The sequence below is a fragment of the Trematomus bernacchii genome, unplaced genomic scaffold, assembly GCF_902827165.1.
Source record: "Trematomus bernacchii unplaced genomic scaffold, fTreBer1.1, whole genome shotgun sequence".
In the NCBI taxonomy this organism is placed as follows: Eukaryota; Metazoa; Chordata; class Actinopteri; order Perciformes; family Nototheniidae; genus Trematomus; species Trematomus bernacchii.
In genome coordinates this window covers 8,793,315-8,816,394 of record NW_022988097.1, presented here as the reverse complement: position 1 = coordinate 8,816,394, position 23,080 = coordinate 8,793,315, and the positions used below count along the sequence as shown (strand labels likewise).

At 41.1% G+C, this 23,080-nt stretch overlaps 1 protein-coding gene across 5 annotated transcripts; it reads left to right on the top strand.

Annotated features, from left to right (window-relative positions):
• Positions 1–4,538: 4,538 nt before the first annotated feature.
• ogt.1 (O-linked N-acetylglucosamine (GlcNAc) transferase, tandem duplicate 1) lies at positions 4,539–22,417 on the top strand. Of its 5 annotated transcripts, none has more exons than XM_034121139.1 (22): positions 4,539–4,887; positions 7,838–7,988; positions 8,745–8,988; positions 9,293–9,361; positions 12,521–12,637; positions 12,736–12,815; positions 13,190–13,385; positions 13,504–13,644; positions 14,663–14,763; positions 14,873–15,026; positions 15,984–16,085; positions 16,186–16,365; positions 16,681–16,839; positions 18,013–18,102; positions 18,237–18,362; positions 18,453–18,623; positions 18,720–18,836; positions 18,985–19,155; positions 20,056–20,208; positions 20,309–20,561; positions 20,998–21,121; positions 21,210–22,417. In XM_034121139.1, exons 1-22 carry the CDS (start codon positions 4,851–4,853, stop codon positions 21,388–21,390), a joined length of 3,117 nt encoding a protein of 1,038 aa, XP_033977030.1. In that variant the 5' UTR covers positions 4,539–4,850; the 3' UTR covers positions 21,391–22,417. The 5 variants fall into 5 exon arrangements, with proteins under 5 accessions (XP_033977030.1, XP_033977029.1, XP_033977028.1 ...); XM_034121138.1 differs by having other exon boundaries at positions 16,186–16,383; XM_034121137.1 differs by having other exon boundaries at positions 7,808–7,988.
• The last annotated feature ends 663 nt before the right edge of the window (positions 22,418–23,080 follow it).

Below are 23,080 nucleotides of genomic sequence, written 5' to 3'. Positions count from 1 at the left end.
GGGTTTTAGGACGCATCACTGTGGCACTCTATAACCAACCAAGGTAAAACCCGCTCACCTTATCACCTGAATCTCCTCCTAGAGCACCATTGTGTTATTTTTAACCAAATATCTCTCAGAGGGGCGTGGGGAGTGGCTCCTTATTTTCATCTAAAGTAACAGACAGAGAATCAGCACTTTTGAAACAGGGCTGAAACAGAGGGGTTTATGGGATGCTACAATGCATGATCTGTTTGGTATTTCGAGCCAAACACTTCAGAGACATGTTTTGTATATAACTGAGAACTATAATATATTGATGAAAAACAGTATAATACAATAGGGGACCTTTAAGATTGTATGCAATCAATAGTAGAGCTGAAATACTGCCCCTCTATTCATTTGGATGATGCCATTATAATGTTACCCTATTTAAACATTAGAAGACAAGTGCTGTGTTTGTCTAACAATGCACTTCTCTCCTGGAGCGCTCCTCCTGCAGCAGCAGTCTTGCAGAGAAATGCTGCATTAGCGTGGTGATAAAGCCAGAGGTGGTTTGCTGTCATAACTGGAAGAGATTCCCAGAGTTTGAATAAAGCCAGGATCAGAGTTGGAGTGGGTGTCAGTCAGTCGGTGTAATTGATAGCAGAGACTGACAGCCGTTGTCATGAGAGGTGTCAGCAGGTCCTCCATACTGCCACTCTCCTCCTTGCAGAAAGAGAAGGAAGGAGGGCCACAGAAGAAGAGGAGCGGGCAGGGTGAAATGAGAGGGGTCAGGGAGTCAGAGGGACGACAGGTGATGAATGAAGAAATGTAGAGGAGACACCAGGCAGGCCTTGACACCTTTACTGCCCACACCAGTCCTGCCCTGTCCTGCTCTGACCCTGATGGACACAGGAACAGACAGGGTTCAACCTTACTCTGCGGCTTCAATAATGGTGAATAATGATGATGTGCCATTTGTGTTTTTCCCCCACATGCACTCAAATATATCACTGGTAGAGATTGGTGTGGAAGCAACTTGAAACAGACTATAAGTATGTTTTCCACCTGGGCCGAATAACTTTGAACCAATAATCCCTATTTGCTTCAAACAAAAACAAACATTTTACGGCAGTGCATTTTTCTACATAGTTGTGTTGTTCAGACACAACTTCCAACCACAAAATGCGTAGCTATAAAACATCAGTCTGCACCTGACAAATGTGTTAAATAAAGGCCAAGAGCATGAATCAAACTGCTAGTACCTGATGATTAACCTGGCAGGCAGCTTGAAGTACAACATTTGCCTGCTTGTTTTCCATAAAGTGCAGTCACTCTTAGCACACTTTTAACTGTTTCAAAACTCGACAAAAAAGGGAATCACAATGATTTTAAAGCTTTACACATCTTAAAGGGACTCAGCATTGTCTCACTGTTAGTGTGTCAACTCACTGTTAGTGTGTCAGCAGCAAAGATTATCCTGAGGAAATGTCTTTGTTATGTCTCTTTTTTCTATCTGTTTTACAGAGGGGAGGATTAGAGTGTGTTGCTGCAGGCCATCTAGCAAAGCAATAAAGTGTTCCACTCATGCAGACACAATGCTTGTCTTCTTTTATGCCATTGAGTTAATCTAAAACTTCCTCTAGTGTGTCACTTGCTATCCATCTTGTAAGTGCAGCTGTATATGTTTATTTTTCTCTCCTATCATTGAGATTTGTGTGAAGACGGCTAACACATTCAGGAAGCACACAGTCCATCTGCTGGCTGTTCCTTAACATGCAAGTTGTAGTTGTTTCCTCAAGGTTTCTTCAATTTCCCCCCCATAACTGTGGGGTTTCTTTTGGAAGTTTTTCCTTGTCCGATGTGAGGGTCAAAGGACAGAGGGTGTCATTTCATAATCTGAATAAGTCCACTGAGACAAATGTAAAGTGTGTGATATTGGGCTATATAAATTAACTTTGATTGATTGATTGATGCAAGTTGTAGAAAACCTAGCAGCTGCAGGGTTGCTTTTAACAATTAAAGCTTTTAAGATATGAATGAAATCAGTGCATTAGGTCTTGTCATGTAATCAGAAATTGAAATATAAAATCTTGCCATTATTTTCTACTTGATGTGTCTAATTCATGTTTAGCATCCCTGCTGGGCTGAAGCATCAATTCTGGATTATAAGACCTCTGGAAAGCACTAATGACACCACCATAAAATCAAGAGGACTCATTGATCAGTCATTCTGAAAGTGCAGATACTGTATGGAGATCCATGACGCCTATTCCAGATGTGTGAGTGAGCAAGAGATGATTCCCTCATTACTGTGAAATGTGTTTCTCTGAGCTCATGCATTGTAAGAAATAAACAGCTCTCTGAGTCTGAGTCACTGAATGGAGCCAAACATGCAACTAATGAACAAATAACTCCCGCTGTATCCCAAAGCAACCCTATTCAACTCTACAGTCGGTAAGCATCCATAAATACTGCAAACAATGTGGGTCATCAGCTTGCATTTGATCTTCTAAAATAAATGGGCGGAAATAATTCTGGGCCACTCATTTGGTAGCAGAATATTCTGGCCTGGAAATTGAATGGCCCAACATACTCCCAATATCTCCAGGCTATGCTGAGATTTTAATAACGGTTAAATTGACCTGTGAGTGAATGAACCTCTTGCCCTCAAATGCTTCCTAAAATAGATTGTGTGAAAGCAATGGCTGTTGTGGAGAGCTGTCACCGATCCTTTAGGCAAAGAAGATGCGTTCACCATGACCGCCTTCCTAGTGACTGTAGCCTGCACAAAGATAAAGCATGTCAGATGCAATTGCCATGCACACAGGGCCCATGACATCATTCTGTGCACAAGTGACCGCTAAGTAGTGTGAAGAGTGAGGGCAAAGGAGAGTAACTTGTGGAAGAGTACACAAACCCTGCACCCTATGCATGCTTTAAGCACACAGAGCAAAGCTAACATGGGCGATGATGTCAACTACTTTCCCATAGAGGGACTATGGGAAAAACTGGGGTGCAGCAAGCAGTAGCCCCCTTTTCATCATATAGAGGGCAGAATGGCACGTTAATGACTATGACTTCACAGGGTAAAACTGACTTGGTAAACATGAATTAATTAAAGAGATGCCGAACATTATAGCGGAATGAAATGATGGGCTGCATTGCCAATGATTTAGGTTTGATATTAATAGTTATAAAAAAAACTGTGACATTGGCCAAAATGTGTATTATCAAACTCAAGAAGGGGCTCTTCCAATGGTTTTTAGAAGTATTTAACTATGTAATAATTTAACACAAACTATTATAATAACAAATTCCGGGGGAATAGTATTGCCAAATACAAATATTAAATTATGGGACCTTCCGAAATACTAAAATAAAGGGCAAAATCATGGTCAAAGCCACTTTGTAGGGCTTTATAAATCCTTCTCTGAAAAAGGTTTACAGAGGTCGCCCTCTGTTGGTGATTATGAATATTGCATACCTTCTGAACAGAAGCTCCCTTACAGTACTTCCACAAGTAAATGCATGCCAATCCTGGTTACCCTTTTTTCCCCAAGCTAAAGTTCCCATACACTCATCGCAAAAACAGACAAACCATATTGTGGCAAAAGAGTTTGGCATAAACATTGTTGACCTAGGTCAGTTTTAAGAAATGTCACTGTTCTTAAATTCAATTTAGACAACAACAATTGAAATACTGTATTTGTCCTTGGATACTGCAGCACAGTTTTAAACAAAAGGCACCACATTTATCACAACTTTGTTACCAGGACAGCTTCTATGGAATTAAATTCTAGTTATTGAATTTGTCTGTTTTGCTTCTTAAAAAAATGCATGTTTGTGCAAGGAATTTACACAAAAATGTGTTTGATTTGTTTACCTTTGGTACAATCTTGCACAGCTGTTCCTAAAAATGCACATTTATTAACTTCACTACCACCACAAAGCTACATTTCTGCATGTATTTGTGCCTGCTCGGGTACAAATGCAAGGTAAAAATCATAGGATGTTGTCGATCTAAATTCCATTACTTTGATGCATACAGTTTTGTGCTTTTTACAGGAAACTCAATTTAGCACTATTAATGCAGTTCTATAGCAGGCTACAAGACTGCATTTTAGAGTATTTTGACCAAATAATTACTTAGTTATGATTATCCTGTATTATTCCTTAGATCTGTTACCCTATAGACTGCAGGCTTTGGCATGTCAGCCACATTTAGATTATTACCATGTCGTAATCATGGAGAAAAATCAACCCATGAATCTTTAAAGTGCGGATGAGGATGATGATGAGGATGCTTTTTCTGGAACATCTCATATCACTTGCACTCAGTCTCTCACTGCACCAATGTATTCTTCCGCGCTATATGATTTGTAATCGGTTTATTTTTCAGCCATCAAACGTATAACGCACGGTTCGCAAACAATACCTTAATCCCACATCCTATGAAATATTATTCTATTCATACGAGGTTGAGATACATTTAGATGCCAATTTCCCAGTAATGGCGATGTTTGGATCTATTTTGTCTCAAAAACGAGTTCCACCATAGCGCCATTTTATGTTCCATAGCAGCTTTGTTGTGAAGAGATGCCTGCTTGAGCCATAGCAACATAATTTTAATGCCCGTTAAAAATATATATGTTAGGGATTGTAGCGAGATTAGTTATCACCAAGTGTAACTACTCTGTCCATGAAGGATCTTGACTGAACACTTGTAAGGAATATCAGAGATTAAGTTAGCTTCTTAGCTTGCCTGGCAACGTGTTAGCTTGTCGAAGCCGACAAAAGACGACTGCTCGTCGCACATTTTTACCTGAAACTGTAATCTACCAGGAGCCACGTTGACGACCACCGTGCAGGACACGAAGACCGAGGAGATGGCGACCTCAGTGGGAAACGTGGCCGACAGCACAGGTTGGTTGATTTTTAGTTAGCTCACGTTAATGTAGCAAGCTGTGAAAACGATATCTCGTGTTACAACGTTAGCTCCCATCGATCGAGCGGCTCGTATGCAGCTAACATTTAAAACAAATAATATAGCAATGTAATATACTTTCACCATTACATACCTTTGCGCCACATTAGTGAACATTATGACAATTGAAAATAAGGCCCAGTTCATGCCCTTTAATGACAAATAACGACTTCAGGGTCGTGCTACTTGGTAAGGTATGTTAGCACAACGATAGCTAACTAGCATCAGGTTCTACCAAAGAAAACTCCAATAGTTGTGTTACGAGTGTCGATTTGACAACTACTGTCATGTGTATAAACGTTGTATCATTTTTGCCAACGATTCGCAGGTATATATTCAATAACGTTGTCGTAAACGGTTTTGCACAACGGTGTGGCTAAGTTAGCTTAGCATGTTTGCTACCCCCCATGACAGCAAGTTGCTGTCGTATTTTGTTTCCTACTGAGTGACTGGATGAAAATGGTTACCATTGTTAATACGTAACCACCGTTGGTTTTTATATCTGTAAAAACTACATTAGCGGCATGACCACTGTTATAATGAGGGTCGTGCCGCTTCCTGCTGTTCTACTGGCTGTGCAGACATCACTGCTTGGCGCAAATGCCCAAGGTTAATGACTCCTTTTGCCTTATAATAATCGTAAAGGTTACCAATACAATGTGTCTTGTATCTGCTTGTGGTTCTTTACCACAAAACGCTGACTTGATTGTTGCATTATGACTGGATTCGTTATGTAAAATAAACTATCCGTCCTTCTTGCATACAAGTATTATGACGTAATAGATGGATGAGCCTGATCTAACGTTCCTGCGATCTTTAATGCTCTGCCATTATAGCCTCAGATTGCAGGCGTGTGTATCCACTGTACACCAGTTGGCATATCTGACCCATTAGACTCCTCCACCCTTCTGTACACTGCGAAACATACAGGATGTGGTTTAAGCCACACCCTGCACACATTTACCTCGAATGGCACTGTAGGTCCATCTGACAGTTTCACCTGTTATGGCACACTGCTTTTTGATAGATATTTTTAAAGGGGACCTATCATGCAAAATGCACTTTTGTACGTCTTTTATACATGAATATGTGTCCCCTGTGTTCCAGGGAACTCACCAATTGTCAGAAAACACAACCCTCTCTATTTTCCTCCATACCCAAATCTCTAAAAAAGGGGCTGCAACGGATCTGATAAAAACTGATCCAGATTTGAACACTGTCCTGACGTCAGGACGGTGGCGCTACGGCTATTGGGCCAACTCTCCACCTATCAGGGGAATGTGGGTTTGGGCCACGGCCGGCCATGCCGCTCGAAAGTGCTGGAGACGCTGTAGTACATATGCCAGGCCTGTAAGTGGCGCTGTAGTCTGTCACAAAAGCAGCGAAGAAGACTTCCCGCGCATGGTTACCATGGTTACCCTTCTGTTTATTCTCTGCTGTGGCTTTTTTTCTCCCTCCCCGAGGCAAGCGTTTGCTCCTGCTGCTTTAATTCAATGCAATCCCTCCCTGTCGAGGCAAGCACTGTAATTCTCTCCGGTTAGTCCACCAGCAGATGACAAAAACCCACCTCTCCGCCTCTTCCAAGGAACGAGGGGACCGTGCGGCAGAGTTTCAGTTTCAGTTTCTTTCGCCGGTCAAGATGTCCGTTAAAGTTTAAATCTTCCGGACAAAATTAGAAAAGTGCCGGTCAAAGGTCTTCTTTGTTATTTATTGAGCTTTAAAACAAATGAATAACGACTCTATATAATAATAATAGGCTATAATAAAACACGGAGGATGGAGATCTATTTTTCTCCCCCTCTTCTGACTTGATCAGAGCGGCTCCTCTCTCCTGCAGGGGGGCGTGGTCAGCTGCAGCTCACAGAATCAGCCCCCTGCAAAAACAGGGCTGGAGAACAGCAAATAGAGCGAAATGAGGCATGGCTAAAATGCATGATCTGTTTGGTATTTTGACAACAGAAACGTATAAATATACCTTATATAGGTATGGCCCTACAATATATAATTTAAATATAGCATGATAGGTCCACTTTAAGGAAAAAGATAAGCTCAACACGTTTTAAAAATGCAAACCATATACAAGAGAATGAGGGAAAGATGAATGCATACGTAATACAAAATATGTCCATATTTACAACCCCAGATTTCTGCTATTTTAGGGCCTTATGGAATTGAAACGTGACTTGACAGCTGTACAATCATGTTTTGATTAATCTTATGAAATGTTAAATCCATGGTGTTAATATCTTCTGAATTTACGTCAGTGTATCATTCCCCTCCCTGTTTGTTTTTATTTTTTCACCTCATTCACTTATTTTTTTTATAGAAATTGTAATACGTTTTTCTTTTTTATGGGTGGAAGCCCTTTCTTTCTTATCAGTAAAACAAATTGGTTAGAGAAATAAGTGTACTAGTTTGAAGCGATTCACAAACTCAAATGTTTACACATTTAAACACAGTACAGTGTGTGTGAGAGGATGCATTTATGTTTTCTTAAATGGACACGCATTCATATTGTCTTCTGCATAATATGCGAGCTATGCAGTTCTAGGACAACCTTACATATTTTCATATATATATAATAAAACAGTTATACTGTAACTGACTTTATTAAAAAAAAATATATAATAACAACCCCAAGAATTGAAACCGGAATGTAAAATTCCCTATAATATGTCATGATTGCAAAACATGATCTCAGTACTACCTTTTAGTCCCCCTAAATGTATAGCCATATTTTTCCTTTGACAGCATAAGCTTCAAATTCTTTATTTGTAGTTTTCATTTGTCCGATTTAATTTCCTCCATCATGTCTAACATGTTGTTTTCCCCCCTCCTTGGGATGTGTTGGTGCTCCAGAACCGACAAAACGTATTCTTTCCTTCCAAGGGTTGGCTGAGCTGGCGCACCGGGAGTATCAGTCAGGGGACTTTGAGGCAGCCGAGCGCCACTGCATGCAGCTCTGGAGACAGGAGCCTGATAACACAGGCGTGCTTCTGCTCCTGTCCTCCATCCACTTCCAATGCCGAAGACTCGACAGGTGAGGTGTGGGGGGGCTGATTCAACGCACACAGACCATGTGGCGGGAAGGTGGCCGAGAATAATGGCTCCTCTCTCACTTTCAGTGCACACAGCTCTCCTAGCGAGTCAAATGCTACAACTGAGCAGCCTTCTGGAAATGCTGTTGCTCTGTATAAAGCTCACTCTTTCCCCTCATGATTCTAACACTGTTTCGGTGGTGGCCCTACCCTTACTTTGCAGGTGCCACGGTGAAGGTTTCGGGTCTTGAGATTTACAGGTTTTAAATGTTTAATCACTTTTCTAGCCTTTCAATTCGCACAACGCCAGCAGTATACTCCAAAGTGATTTCAATGTTGTGGGCATACTACAGTGAAAAATGCACTAAAATGAATCGGAAGCAACTGCAGATAACTCTGAAATGAATACTTTAGCAAAGGATGACAGTTTGTTGAGTGATCTTTCATTGTTTAATAAAATATATATGCAACATTAGTTACTAATGCATGCAATAGGCACCACTTATCTTTATTTGGAGTATAATCCACACACAAATAAAGTATTGAATGGAAATTAATGAAATGTGTGTCATGTACTAATGTTTTCAATATTTTAGGGATATTATTCTTGATATGCTGTTCATTTATTTTGCCGGAAAACAAGTTTCTCCTTTCACCTCCTTCCACTTCGCTGCTGCCTCTGCACAAGGCATTGGGCCAACACTGCCAGCAACTGCCCTCAGGAATGTGACCGTTCTTCATCCATTTTTGCCCTACAGGTCTGCTCATTTCAGCACCTTGGCCATCAAACAGAATCCAATGTTGGCCGAGGCCTACTCCAACCTGGGGAACGTGTACAAGGAGCGTGGTCAGCTGCAGGAGGCCATAGAGCATTATCGCCATGCTCTCAGACTGAAACCAGATTTTATTGATGGATACATCAACTTGGCAGCAGCTCTGGTGGCCGCAGGGGACATGGAGGGAGCAGTGCAGGCTTATGTGTCCGCTCTACAGTACAACCCTGTAAGTGACAGACCACTCGATGCAGTCATTAAAGGGTAACCTAACACTGCTGAAAAATAGTCTGTTTCTCTTCTGACAACACCTATCACTGCTTAACATTGTTTGGTGTGGCTCGTAATGTCAATTCACAAGAGTTGTCACAAAGTCCTGGAGCACATCTGTATTATACTGCAGCAAAGTGAAAAGTTAAACCACTTGAGGAAAGACAAGATTTTCACGGCGTGCTAAGTTGCTCTTTTTTTGGCAAAAAATGTATCTGCCGTTTTTGTAGCAGAAGATTTTAATGTTTTCTTCTTTTTTTCAGGATCTTTATTGTGTGCGCAGTGACTTGGGCAACTTGCTTAAAGCCCTTGGGCGTTTGGAAGAGGCAAAGGTATGTTACAGCGCGTTGGCATTTGTACATAAGTGTTGTTTGTATTTTCTTTTTCTTTTTAAAGGTCCCTTTTTTAATATGGCCATAGATATTATTCCAGTTCACTTTTTTAAAGCCAAATCCAGTCCTTCCTCTTCCCCCTCTGTCTAGTGAAGAACAGGACATGGTAGCATTGGCAGTAAGCTTCTCACACCTAACTTACTAAAAACCTCTAAAGGTATTGGACAGTTAGGAAAGACCTGTAGGAGGCAACCGTTTATTCCTGTAGTTTTTACACACATTTTCTGTTGATGACTTTTTAGGCAGCTTCATCTACTTTTTTTTATATTATATTATGACTTTTGTCCCTACCATATATCACTCTTAGTCCTGATGTCTTATACTTTACCCCGACCTTTTACCAGAGGTCAGCCCCTCCCCTTTCAGGAAGAAAGGCTGGTTTTCTAAAGTATGAATAATTTGATCTATTTTGTCATTTTTTTAACCTCAGCCCATGCATTTTCATATAGATTTTGGAGGGAAAATGCTGGCTCGGTCTTTGAAGAATATATGAACTGATGAGAAGCTAGTTTATCAATGCAATGCAAAAGATAAGATGGTTCCACCCTAACCACTACACTCCAATGTCAAGCTTTTTCTCAGTTTGCTGTCAGTAAAGTTACTGGCAGTGTGGGTTTTTCCCCCAGTGTTACACTTCCCCTCTCGTATATAAGACTTCTGCTTATATAAAAGGGCTCCCAGGGTGGGTGGGATGTGGGGATATGGAGTTGTCTCAGTGGTTACAGGCCATCTTATTTCGTGCTAGAGGGGGGTTAAGGAGTGGGGAGGAGCATAAGGGAGTTACAAGCTCCCCTGCTCTGTCGCTCCACCCCCCCGCGCGCTTGCTAAGGATTGGTGGAGTGTGCGCGCTGAGAGTTGCCTTCCTGACCATTTAGCCATGCCCAGTCAGTGCTCAAGCACACATGCATTAATTCTCCTTTTGACTATGAAAATAATGACAATTGTACTCATCTGGCTATCTCTTCTGATATCCACTGCTGTTGAATAGTGTGGTAAATTGTGCGGGGCTCAAATCTCAAGTGCCTTAAAATGGTTTAAGTGTTGTCAGGCAGACAGCTCAATATCTGCACTCCACCACCTGCGTCAGATGCTGGTTTAGAAAGACAGGAACGCGCAGCAACAGCGATGACTTCTTTATTTCAGAGCTTTGGAGGCTTCTAGATTCCAATAATTACACCACAGACCTTTTCCCCCCATTGGCCAGGATTCAAGAAAGCAGGCCAGGACAAAGATTTGCAAATATTTCATGAAAATGCAAAAAGAACGAGAGACGATGATTAATACTTCTTCCCTTTTGCTTCAAATATGTTATATTATTCCCAAATAAATGGGATCAGTTCATTTGGGCAAGATCAAGCCAGTAACTGCCCTCCTGTAGTTTAATGTGAAAGCCAAATTGATGGACAGCTGGAAATCTGACCTGACCTAAATTGTACTGATAAACTGGACATATAAAAGCCTTTCTTCCCTCCCCGTTACCCCAAGCATTTTTTTTTTCTTCTTTGAAATGAAACAGTCATTGCATGAATGAAAACAAAGTATAGGCTGTTTTAGGTTTGTTGTGATTTCGAAGAACAAACATGTTTTGTTTCCATATACAAAAAAAAATATGTATTGTTTAAAGACTCTTACTAACGATCCTGTTTTCTGATTTTGTCTCTTTTGGTTTTTCCACAACTGATATTGTTATTTAGAAGGTTTCAGGTGGGTGACACTATTCCTGCGTAGGTGCCTGGCGGAAAGGAACACTAGGGCAGCCTCAGTCCTCCTCTTCTTCCAGCCAGCTGCGGCCACCACTCTGACAAAGTCCAAAAATATGGTAACGGGTTTGTAACTGACAACAAAAGAAAAAAACCACCTCACTTCATGCTCCTCTGTCTTGTGGCTTCCTTTGAAGAGCAAAAGAAAGATGTAGCAAAACAAATTACAGTAAGCATTTCTTACAATATGCTATACTAATTACCCAGCTCTGTATTACTTAAAAAGAAACTAGGCTGTGGAAGCAATAATCGTGAAAAACAAGTAAGAACCCTCTAACTCTTACATGTTGTTTATTTTTCCTATTTTGTTTTGTTTTTTCCTTCTTTATTTGGAGTTGCAGCGTTCTGATGATGCAGATAGTGCGCTGTGAGTCTGCAGTAGCGCAGGGGCAGCGCAGCGATATCCTCCAAGCCACAAAAAGGCGGAAAGCGCAAGCCTGCGACCCAAAAACCCCTACTCCCTTTGGCCTGTTGGTTGCGGACCTCTCCCCACTCCAAACCAGCCTCGCTCCCGAATGCCCCTAAATCTCAGACATTTTTGGCTTTAAAAAAACAAAACGTTTTTACTTAATTCAATCAAAAATGACTTCAAATTGCTCCCCTGCTTCAGCCATTGGTTGCCCCCCCCCCCCCCCTTTTCATTCTGAGATGCTCTATGGGTGCTGAGTGTGTGCCAGTCTGGTCAGGTGTTCTGCAAGGGGTTGTTGGTCTGTAGCTGGTCATCAGCTAGTGCGGCAGCGAAATGACCATGCAAGGTCACGCAAACGGCTTTATATGGTGCATTGTGGTGGCGGTGGCAATAGACACACACCACGCGCTCGCGTTTGTTGCGCTCGCATTACAGGAACCATCACTCGCACGAACTGTCCAGCATCCCAGGTTGTAAGATATCATGCCCACATGAAATATGCAACATTTATGCAGATCATTTTGATATTTATCGCTATGGGTTATAACTAACCAGCCTCGATTGTATTAGGGGGACAGCAAAATGATGTGGGGGGCTACTACATCTGCTTAGTATGTGGCCATAACTGAAGTATGCGGGCATACGTGTGGGTGTTGGTTGGATCCGCGCAGCGTAGGAAAAAGCAATGCAGCTTAGCGCAGCAGATTTCAGCGCAAGCGAGCCCATGCTGCAGACTCACTTTTTGCCATGATGGAGAATGGTCACTAATTTTGCTTTCTCTGCCCTTTTTGTTTTTTCTTACTTTTATTCTCAATCTTCTATTCGTTTTTTATTTTACAATCCCTTGTCCTCCCCTCTACGCTCTATACCTCTCCCCTTCTACCTCTTCTCCTCCTGTCCTATGGTTTTTTCATTATTATTCCAATGAAGGCATGTTACCTGAAAGCTATTGAGACTCAGCCCAACTTTGCAGTGGCTTGGAGCAACCTGGGCTGTGTGTTCAATGCTCAAGGAGAGATATGGCTGGCCATACATCATTTTGAAAAGGTCAATATCATAACATTTTGTATCATTATTCAATCCTACCTTCTGTCTTTGTATATTTCTGTGTTGTCCCATGTTTCTAAGATTGCTTTTTATTTTAGGCAGTGACTCTGGACCCAAATTTCCTTGATGCGTACATCAATTTAGGAAACGTTTTGAAGGAAGCCCGCATCTTTGACAGGTGAGTCTAAAAATAAAAATCTTAACATAGTAGATGGTATGATACCCTGTGTGGAACTTAAAATCATTGAAGAACTATGATTGAAGAACTATGTCAGCTCCATTACCTCTTTGTCCGTGATCCTATGTTTAGCAAACGGTACTTGAGGCAGAGCTGCCATCATGTTGTTGTTGTTTTATACAGCAATACATTTAACAATGTGCTCCAATAATTCCAACGTTGTTTAAATGTGTGAACACCTATAAACAATTCAGCTTTGTAAGAAGTTTTATAAGAAGTTATTAAAAGACATTATAACTTCTAATTTTGGAATTTCTAATTCCAGCAAAAGAGTGATCTTTAGCTTAACTTGTATCTGCATATTGTGTTTCCAGAGCTGTGGCTGGTTACCTGAGAGCCCTGAGTCTCAGCCCCAACCATGCAGTAGTGCATGGTAACCTGGCCTGTGTCTACTACGAGCAAGGCCTCATTGACCTGGCTATTGACACTTACCGTCGTGCTATTGAACTTCAGCCCCACTTCCCCGATGCCTACTGCAATTTGGCAAATGCCCTGAAGGAGAAAGGCAATGTAAGAGAGCGCTTTGTGTTTCCACTGTCAACACAATCTGAAATATCGAGATTTAGAAAAGTTGTAATAAAATGAAAGTGAAATGCATTTAACTTTTACAATGCCAATGTGTTTCCAGGTGTCTGAAGCAGAAGAGTGCTACAACACAGCCTTGCGTTTGTGTCCAACCCATGCAGACTCTCTTAACAACTTGGCCAATATCAAGCGTGAGCAGGGCAACATTGAGGATGCAGTTCAGCTCTATAGAAAAGCACTAGAGGTAAGTTAACAGTTAACTCCTCTGGTGTAAAAGGTTCAACAAGACCATCATGGCTATCGTTAAGGTTAACGGTACTACTACTTTTATCGATACCGCTTATCGGTCCGGTCTTTTAACGGTACTCTTATCGGTTCTTTTGGAGAAAAAAAGAAGGTAAACTAACTAAACAAATTGTGAACAAAACTAACATTGCTTTTTATTTAAATTAAATACAATTTCACATCAAAAGAAACAACAATGTTGTAACAAATCGTATTAAAAAAAATCTGATGACAGAATTGTAAACAGAATAGCTGAAACTAACAAAATAAATAACTCAGTTACCTAATCATTAACCCATGTTTGTATAATTGAGTTAACTCCGTGTGTTGCTGCTAGCATACATAATACCTGACGTGGAAAAGTTACTTGTGGATGGGGCTACAGAGCTACCAGAAAGACAGTCGAACCCGGTGCATTTCTCCGTCTGGATGTGGTGCACTTTTGCTAAATGTTTCGACAAATTGCTCGTGTTACCGCCCTTGCATGCTAAACTCTTATTGCACTTTTGGCAACGAGCATTGTCCACATCGAGAGGCGTAACATTTAACCACACCTCGGAGCGTGTTCTCTCCGCCATCTCCTCCGTGTGTGTGTGTGTTGCTGCATGTAGCAGCTGCGTGTGTGTAAGGGAGCTGCCCCGCCCCCTCGCAAGCAGGCGGGGGAGAGAGATCTCTCGTCTGGATTGGAAAGATCGAAAATACTAAAACTAATCATAGACGCATTTTACAGTATATTTACATATTAGAAACGGAGTTTGCGACACTAAAACTGCAATATAATGTTTGTGTAGCAATAATACATGACATATATTTTTACATGTCTCCAGTACCGATAAAAAGGCCGATAACGTTGGAGCTTAACGGTACCACGGTCTTTAATAATTCAGCCCCGGGGCCCGTTTAATACCGGGGCTCGGTACCCATCCCTAATCATGGCTGCTCTTGCCTTTTGGTAACCGTTTTTGCTTTTTCATCAGGTGTTCCCAGAGTTTGCAGCAGCTCACTCTAACCTTGCCAGTGTCCTGCAGCAGCAGGGCAAACTCCAGGAGGCCCTCATGCACTACAAGGAGGCCATCAGGTTTGTACATCTATAATTGTCTTTTCAAAAGTAAATGGTCCTAAATCAACATTAGACATGATGGAGTTGTTTATACAAGTGTTAAATGCAATTATTTGTTTGGTTTTAGGATCAGCCCCACATTTGCTGATGCCTACTCAAACATGGGCAATACACTGAAGGAGATGCAGGATGTCCAGGGAGCGCTGCAATGCTACACCCGGGCCATCCAGATCAACCCGGCCTTCGCTGATGCTCACAGTAACTTGGCCTCTATTCACAAGGTAGGAATGACTTTAACTCCTTACCGTTTTCATTTATGATGATTGATTGTTTAGAATTGTGTCACATCGCTTTAGGGCCTCTATGTTGACCCAAAAGATCCATCAGCAATGTCATTTCAATCGTTTTCTCTCAATAATGCTAATGTTTTTATTTGTACTTTTCTGTTCCAACAGTTGGAATTAGTCTAAAACAGTGTACAAATGAATGGTTCAATGCTTGTTACATTTATATATGCAGGATTCAGGGTGTCTGCAGGGTCTTAAAAAGTATTAAAAGTTGATAAATCAATTTAGCGAAAATTAAGGCTATTAAAAAGTATTAAACGGCATTTTCCAAGGTATTACATTTTGTAGCTTGTTTTCAATAAGTATATAAATTGTCCAAAGAGGTTGTATTTTACAGTTTGCCTGAATGTAATCATTGCGTAGGCGTGTAGTGTGATTCTGTGTAGTCTATTTATGGCATCCCGTTGGATTTGACGTCATCTGAACAGGACATCGCTCGCTCACTGCTTGATAGCGCGAAGGTCCGTTTACGCCGGTTGTTAAACATCGTTATGGGGAAATGCAAGTTTGCGTCCAAATGGTTGGAAGATAAGGAGGAAGGACAATCAATAATGTAGTAAATGTGAGGTAAAGTGTGTCGCCAATGTAACCGGTTAAAACTCGAAGTGGCGATGAGGTCTTAAAAAAGGTCTTAAAAGGTATTAAATGTGACTTCAGGATTCCTGCATATACCCTGGGATTGTACTTTATTTATTATATCCTGTTTTAAGTGGATGAAAATTAGTCTCTGGTTAGGGAAGGGAGAAATCATTATTACTGTCTTCATACAACATTCAATTGATATACATGAATATACTGTATTACCAGCCGTTTGTGTATGTGGTATAACGGATTGCCGTTTTTGGTTTTGGAACTTTGCATTTTGATCTTATATTTATTTCTCCTGACTAGGATTCTGGAAACATCCCAGAGGCCATTTCATCTTACCGCACAGCGTTGAAACTGAAGCCGGACTTCCCTGATGCATACTGCAACTTGGCACATTGCCTGCAGGTTGGTATATGCCAACAGCTTCTTCAAATATATAAAACACAAGCCAATGTTGAATTAGAAGCTCATTTTCTAACTTCTCTTCCTCCTGTCACTCTCCCAGATTGTGTGTGACTGGACGGACTACGACGAGCGTATGAAGAAGCTCGTTAGCATCGTGGCCGACCAGCTGGATAAGAACCGCTTGCCGTCAGTGCACCCCCACCACAGCATGCTGTACCCACTCTCTCACGGCTTCCGCAAGGCCATCGCTGAACGCCACGGAAACCTTTGCCTGGACAAGGTACACGCACTGATCAAAGCAAGTAAACTTTAATTCTTTTTTGGGGGGGGGGTGGGGTGGAAGGTGGCTGGTGATGGCAGTGGCTGTCTGCAGGGATATGGGGAAGGTAAGGGATGGATGGGCAAGTTACTGGATGTATTTGTAGAAAAAGGTGTTATAGAATGGGTGGCTTGCCGGGGTTATTAAGTTGGTTCGATTTTGGATGAATATGTGGTTCAGCCTAAGTCCACCATTGCTACATTCGGTGCAGCTCAGTCAAACTACAATTGGCTATCCTGCTGAGGGTGTATTCTTACACTATTGCTAATTCCACAGATCAACGCTCTGCACAAACCTGCTTTTGAGCATCCGAAGGATCTGAAGACCAGCGGCGGGCGTCTGCGTGTGGGATACGTCAGCTCTGACTTTGGCAACCACCCCACTTCCCATCTGATGCAGTCCATCCCTGGCATGCACAACCCTGATAAATTTGAGGTTGGTGAACCTTGTTTATTTCAAGAAATTACAAACCTGACCATTAAATTGCATATTCCAATGTAATGTCTTAAGAATCACCAGAGGCCCCACAATACAATATCATCAAGATACTTTAGAAACTGTACAATATTATTAAAGTTTTTAACATTTTGAGATATGGTGAGGATTGCAATAATATATATTTCAATTTACCTTGTTCGACAACTGCAAATTAACCAGTTGTCAAAATAAACGTTTCCTACTTTGAATAACCAACTTCCTGCCAATTCCTTTGATCTTATCAAGAAATTAACTCTGCACCATCTAATTGTTACCAAAAAAGTAGAAAATAATTGTGCAATATCTATGATTTATAGTACAAGAGTTGGCTATACTATTCTCTAGGGATGCTCCGATCGCCAATTTTGGGGCCGATCGCCGGAATCAGTATCGGCCGATCCGATCGAGTGGGTGGGGGCTATGAGGTTCTTCCATTTAAAGTGATGTTTAAAACTCAGTTAATGGGGCTCATTCACTGGCGCTTCCACAAACAACAACCAACATAATTATTACATTCAAATGATGTACATTATTCAAGTTTACATTAACTTTGGATAATAACACGGGAGAAATGAGCGGAAGCGCTCTCTTTTCCTCTCTCCTGACAGCCCGTCAGTATCTCATGCAGCTCACTGATCCAGTAATGAGTGACCCGACAGTGAAGAATACATATATTTATAACTAGTTTAGCTTGTTCCAGAGGTAGATAAAATAGCTAAGTGTGTTAGGTCTAACTCTTAGTGTGTGTTTCGCTCCGCTCACAGCGGGGGGAGCTGCAGGATTTCTGCTTCACACGTTGCATACCGCTATTTTATTGTCATTTTCGGACACCTTAAAATACTGCCATACTGGTGAAGCCATTTTGGCGAGCTTGTTTTGCCGCCCACAGAGAAAAGTGTCATGTATTTTATGTCATGTGATCGGCTCTCCCGATCGGCCTTTATGGAGAGCACCGATCGATCGGCAGAGAGTGAATATCGGCCGATATCGATCGGCGGCCGATCGATCGGAGCATCCCTACTATTCTCTATTGGTTTATTTTCAATGTACGGACTTACCAACAGGGGTTACCAGGGTTGACTGATAGTTTTTTATGTTGATGTTAACTTGCTTTTTTAATTTCCCCTCAAGGTGTTCTGCTATGGGCTCAGCCCCGATGACAGCACCAACTTCCGTGTGAAAGTGGTAGCAGAGGCTCATCATTTCACAGACCTCTCACAGGTAATTCTATAATCTATAGAGGCCTCTTTTAACATGAACAATGTGATTATTTATTTTATTTTTGCTCAAGAAATATTCTCATGTGATGACAAAGTCAAACCAATTTCCCTGAAACTGTTGCCTCTTTCCTGCAGATTCCTTGCAATGGCAAGGCAGCTGATCGAATTCACCAGGATGGAGTCCACATTCTGGTCAACATGAACGGATACACCAAGGGAGCCCGAAATGAGCTGTTTGCCCTCCGCCCTGCCCCTATTCAGGTGAGCACAATATGATTTCTGATGACTTGGAGTTGTATTTGAAGGTAAAAAAACGGCATCTTCATCGTCATTTTATTCTGATCTTTTAAGACTATGTGGCTGGGTTATCCTGGAACCAGTGGGGCACCCTTCATGGACTACATCATCTCTGACAAGGAGACGTCACCCTTGGAGGTGGCTGAGCAGTACTCTGAGAAACTGGCCTACATGCCACATACCTTCTTCATCGGGGACCACGCCAACATGTTCCCTCACCTCAAGGTTTGTCCATCCTCACGTTTCTGCTTCTTACTTCAGTGATCAATGTGTCAGGAAACAGGGTGCTTTTAACATCTGTTTTCTTTTTTCTACTCACAGAAAAAGGCTGTGATTGATTTTAAATCTAACGGCCACATCTTTGACAACCGCATTGTTCTCAATGGTATTGATCTGAAGGCCTACTTGGACAGTCTGCCAGATGTGAAGGTGATAAAGGTGAGTGAAGAGAATTAACTGAAAAACCAAGTTGTTTTTCTGTGTTAAAAAAAAACATGCCAATATTAACCTTGTGGTGAAAAATGTCATTATTTAATGATTTGCCATCAAGGATTTCAGTTGAAACTGTTCTGCTGATGTTCTCCAGATGAAGTGTGACAACAACCAGGAACCTGCTGGGGAGATAAATGGACAGCTGTCCATGCCCGTCATCCCCATGAACACAGCAGCTGAAGCTATCATCAACATGATCAACCAAGGCCAGATCCAGGTCACAATCAATGGATTCACTGTCAGCAACGGCCTGGCCACCACACAGGTATGTCAAAACGCATTGGTGTTAATGTAAATCTTGAGGGGTATAGCATTGTTTTAAAACAATAAAAAAAACTAAAGCAATGCAAGAGCAGCCACTTAATTAAGCGTCCCGCTTTCCAGATCTTTTCAACAGCTCTGAGACTGTTTGCTTAACCTGTTGAGGAACTTCCCCTCGATTCTATTGGCTCTAACTGTTAAAAAGAGGTGTCAATCATCAAAATCGAACGAGGGGGGCAGAGATATGGAAAATGCACCCAAATGACCCCAGAAGTGGGTTTCTTTTGCTAAACCTCTCTAAAAAGGTCAAATGTCACTTGTTTTGCATCAATCTTGATACAGGGTACTTATTATATGTTATAGTTTGGATTCCTAAAGCTTTTAGTCTACTATCCCATCATTCAAGGGTGGTTTTCACTACAAGTAATTTTTTGGACGGACACTTATCATTTACATTTTTTTACTATGTTCAATCTGAATTTACTTTAAAATAAAAAAAATCTATATTGATTCTGACTTTTCTACATCCAACTCACAGGTTTATCATTACTTTGAGAAAAAAGATGATTAATTTAACCCTTTTAGAAGGGAAGATATGGTCATTTGTTCTGGGAATGTCATTTTCGAGCCTGAGACCTGAAAAACAGGCTCAGGGCTTAACAGGTTAAAGGTATGATGTCTTTATGAAAGTGAGGTGGAAGTACAGAACAGTTGGTGAGGGAAATGGTGGCATTGTGAATTGGCTGTGAAATGAACGATACTGTATTGGCTTTCCAAACAGCATATTGTCATCAGTAGGCCTTTTACCAAGTGGCTGAAAAACAGTCACACTTGACAATTCTTTGCAATAAAAGCATTTAAGCCTCTCAATGCTCTAAAATACCGTTTTGTTCCCCTTTTTTAGATCAACAACAAAGCTGCCACTGGGGAGGAGGTGCCGCGCACAATCGTTGTGACAACCCGCTCACAGTATGGTCTCCCAGAGGACTCCATCGTCTACTGCAACTTCAACCAGCTCTACAAGATCGATCCCCCTACTCTCCAGATGTGGGCTAACGTAAGTTGGATAGACTTGGTTATAGCAACTGCTTTAAAGTGTTCCTTTTAAAGATCTTGAAGTGTTTAAGATCTGCTTTTAAACTCCTCACTCCCTGCAGATCCTGAAGCGTGTGAGCAACAGTGTGCTGTGGCTTCTTCGCTTCCCTGCTGTCGGTGAGCCCAACATCCAGCAGTACGCCCAGAACATGGGTCTGCCTGCCTCTCGCATCATCTTCTCTCCTGTGGCCCCCAAAGAGGAACATGTGAGAAGGGGCCAGCTGGCTGATGTGTGCCTGGACACTCCTCTGTGCAACGGTCACACCACAGGCATGGACGTTCTCTGGGCTGGAACACCCATGGTCACCATGCCAGGTGAGGAATAGAGGGCACCATTGGCCTCAAACGACTGCAACCATTGGCTGTTAATTGAATATGTATTGAATAATTGAATATGAACAATCTTTTTTGTATATTTAACTAGTAGTCCTGCAAAGATTTTTTGATATTTGCCAGCTATTAAATTGATCGCCCTGTATTTTTGAAGAAGTCCTTTTTAAGAAAAAAGTCAAACACTTGATTCTAGCTTAATACATTTAAATATTTCCTATTTTCCCAAAAAATTATGTAAATCATCTTGGCCTTTATTAAAAAACGTATCAATGTTTTTTGCCATTTTCTGACATTTTATAGCTTTTACAGCAACAACTTGCAGAGGAATTGTGGACATTTCTTATAGTCAAATAACTGCTTATTGGAAAACACATTTTAAGTGCAGGCTGATTTTTTATTGTAAACCTTCTTTGTGTAGGTGAGACGCTTGCCTCCCGTGTGGCTGCCTCACAGCTCAGCTGCCTGGGCTGCCCTGAGCTCATAGCCCACAGTCGCCAGGAGTATGAGGACATAGCAGTGAAACTCGGCTCTGACATGGAATAGTAAGTAGCATTTCAATCTGTTCTTTTGAAAAAAAAAACATTGTTTTTAATAATCTGAAAACTGACAAGTAATCGTTTCCTCTTTCAGTCTGAAGATGGTCAGAGCTCGTGTCTGGAAGCAGCGAATCTGCAGCCCTCTTTTCAACACCAAGCAGTACACAATGGACCTGGAGAAGCTTTATCTGCAGATGTGGGAGCACCATAGCAATGGCAAAAAGCCAGAAGCCCTGGTCAAAATCCATTCAGTAGAGACCAGTGAGAATGCCTAAACTGGAAGCATGCTGATTTATTTTTCCTTGTACCCTTACCATGTCCAGCCCTCCATGTTTTTTTTTTTTAAACCATCGTCTGCACCCTTGTTTGGAATGGTCAGTGTCCACTCCTGCCCTCTCCCTCAATGATTGTCTCCATCGCTCTCATTCACTTTTAATGGGACTCTTCTTTGTAAAGGAGCCCAAAGATGTACACATTTTTCCCCCATCACATCCGTTGTTACATCACACATCTGCATTTCCTGAGCCAGATGCAGCCTGAGACTTTTAGGCACCTCTTCTGAGACTCTTGTCCTAAAACACAGTATATTTGATGAGCATGAGGATTGTGAATGCCCTGCTACCCCTCCAGTCCTTGGATCAGTGGATTTGTGTTGGATCAGTGGATTTGTGTTCTGTCGGTGTGAGTACAGGACTAACTGCAGCTTGTGGAGAGAATGCCCAGCCGTCATTACTTGTTGATCTATTTATAAATGGATTAAGATTGTTGTGTGTTTTTAAAAGGATAATGTTGCCCCATGGAAATTGTAACTCTGACTTAAGTTTCATCAGCTTTAACATGCAATTGTAAAACTTGGATTGCAACTGCTCTTCAGTTTGTATAAAGCTGTTATTAAATTACTGCATTGAATATATGTGCTAGTTTTTAAGGAATATGGTCTTGACAGACACTTTACCCCCCCCCCACACACACAAAATGCCAACTTTTATTCATTTTATCAATCAAAGAATATGTTCAGTGGCTGTTCTGTTTGATGTCACAATATGTTTAAGAAGATTGAACAAAGATGGTCAAAGGAGCTTCAACTCATTGGAAAGGCCCTAAATGTCAGTTTAGATGTCAGTTGTTCACAAATTGATATTTTTTTTTAACTCAAACCAGGAACGGCATAGGTAAGTATTTTCTAAGGGGTTTTTGTTTTTGTATTGTCCGTTACTGTATGCTGTCAATGATGCCGCGAGGTTCTAAATATAATACGAAAAATAAAGAGATGGCAAAACTCTGTACTGTCTGTTGTACTCACTTGGTTGTATTTATTGGAATAAACAATGAAAAGTAAATAACCCTTTCCTTGAATATATGATTACTGTGTCTCAAGTGGCAGCATTCTTAAATTACAAATTCATTAACATTTTGCCCTTTTCTTTGGTATATTTAAAGACATGTTGTCTAATATGCTCTGGTTATTAAACCTGTTCCTAAACAAGTGTTTTTCAAGGAACTTCAACTGAAATTTTTTTAAATGTTTAACCATGTTGGCGAAATAGAAAATGCTACAGATGGAGCATTATTTGATATATTTTACTTATCTAGATCTATCAAACCACAATACCAAAGATATGAGTAAAACACTAGTGTTCAAATTTTGCTCAGTTTTTAAATATTCAGAGCTCCTTAGGATGTGTATTGTTCATTAAACGTTGAAGTACCTAATAGTTTAGAGTTTACAGATTACAATAAACACTACAAATATTTTAGGAGTTTCTGGAATTTCTGTTTCAAGATATACATAGAATTAAATGGAAGTACTGAAAGTGTATAAACTGTGACCATATGTGGGACAAGTACCTCGTATTTGAAATAATAAATAAAACAAATCTTTTTCATGTGATAAGCGATAGATGGTGGGTTGTGTACAGAATGTCACGTGCCATATGAAGCGCGCTCCGATTGGTTGAACGGCTG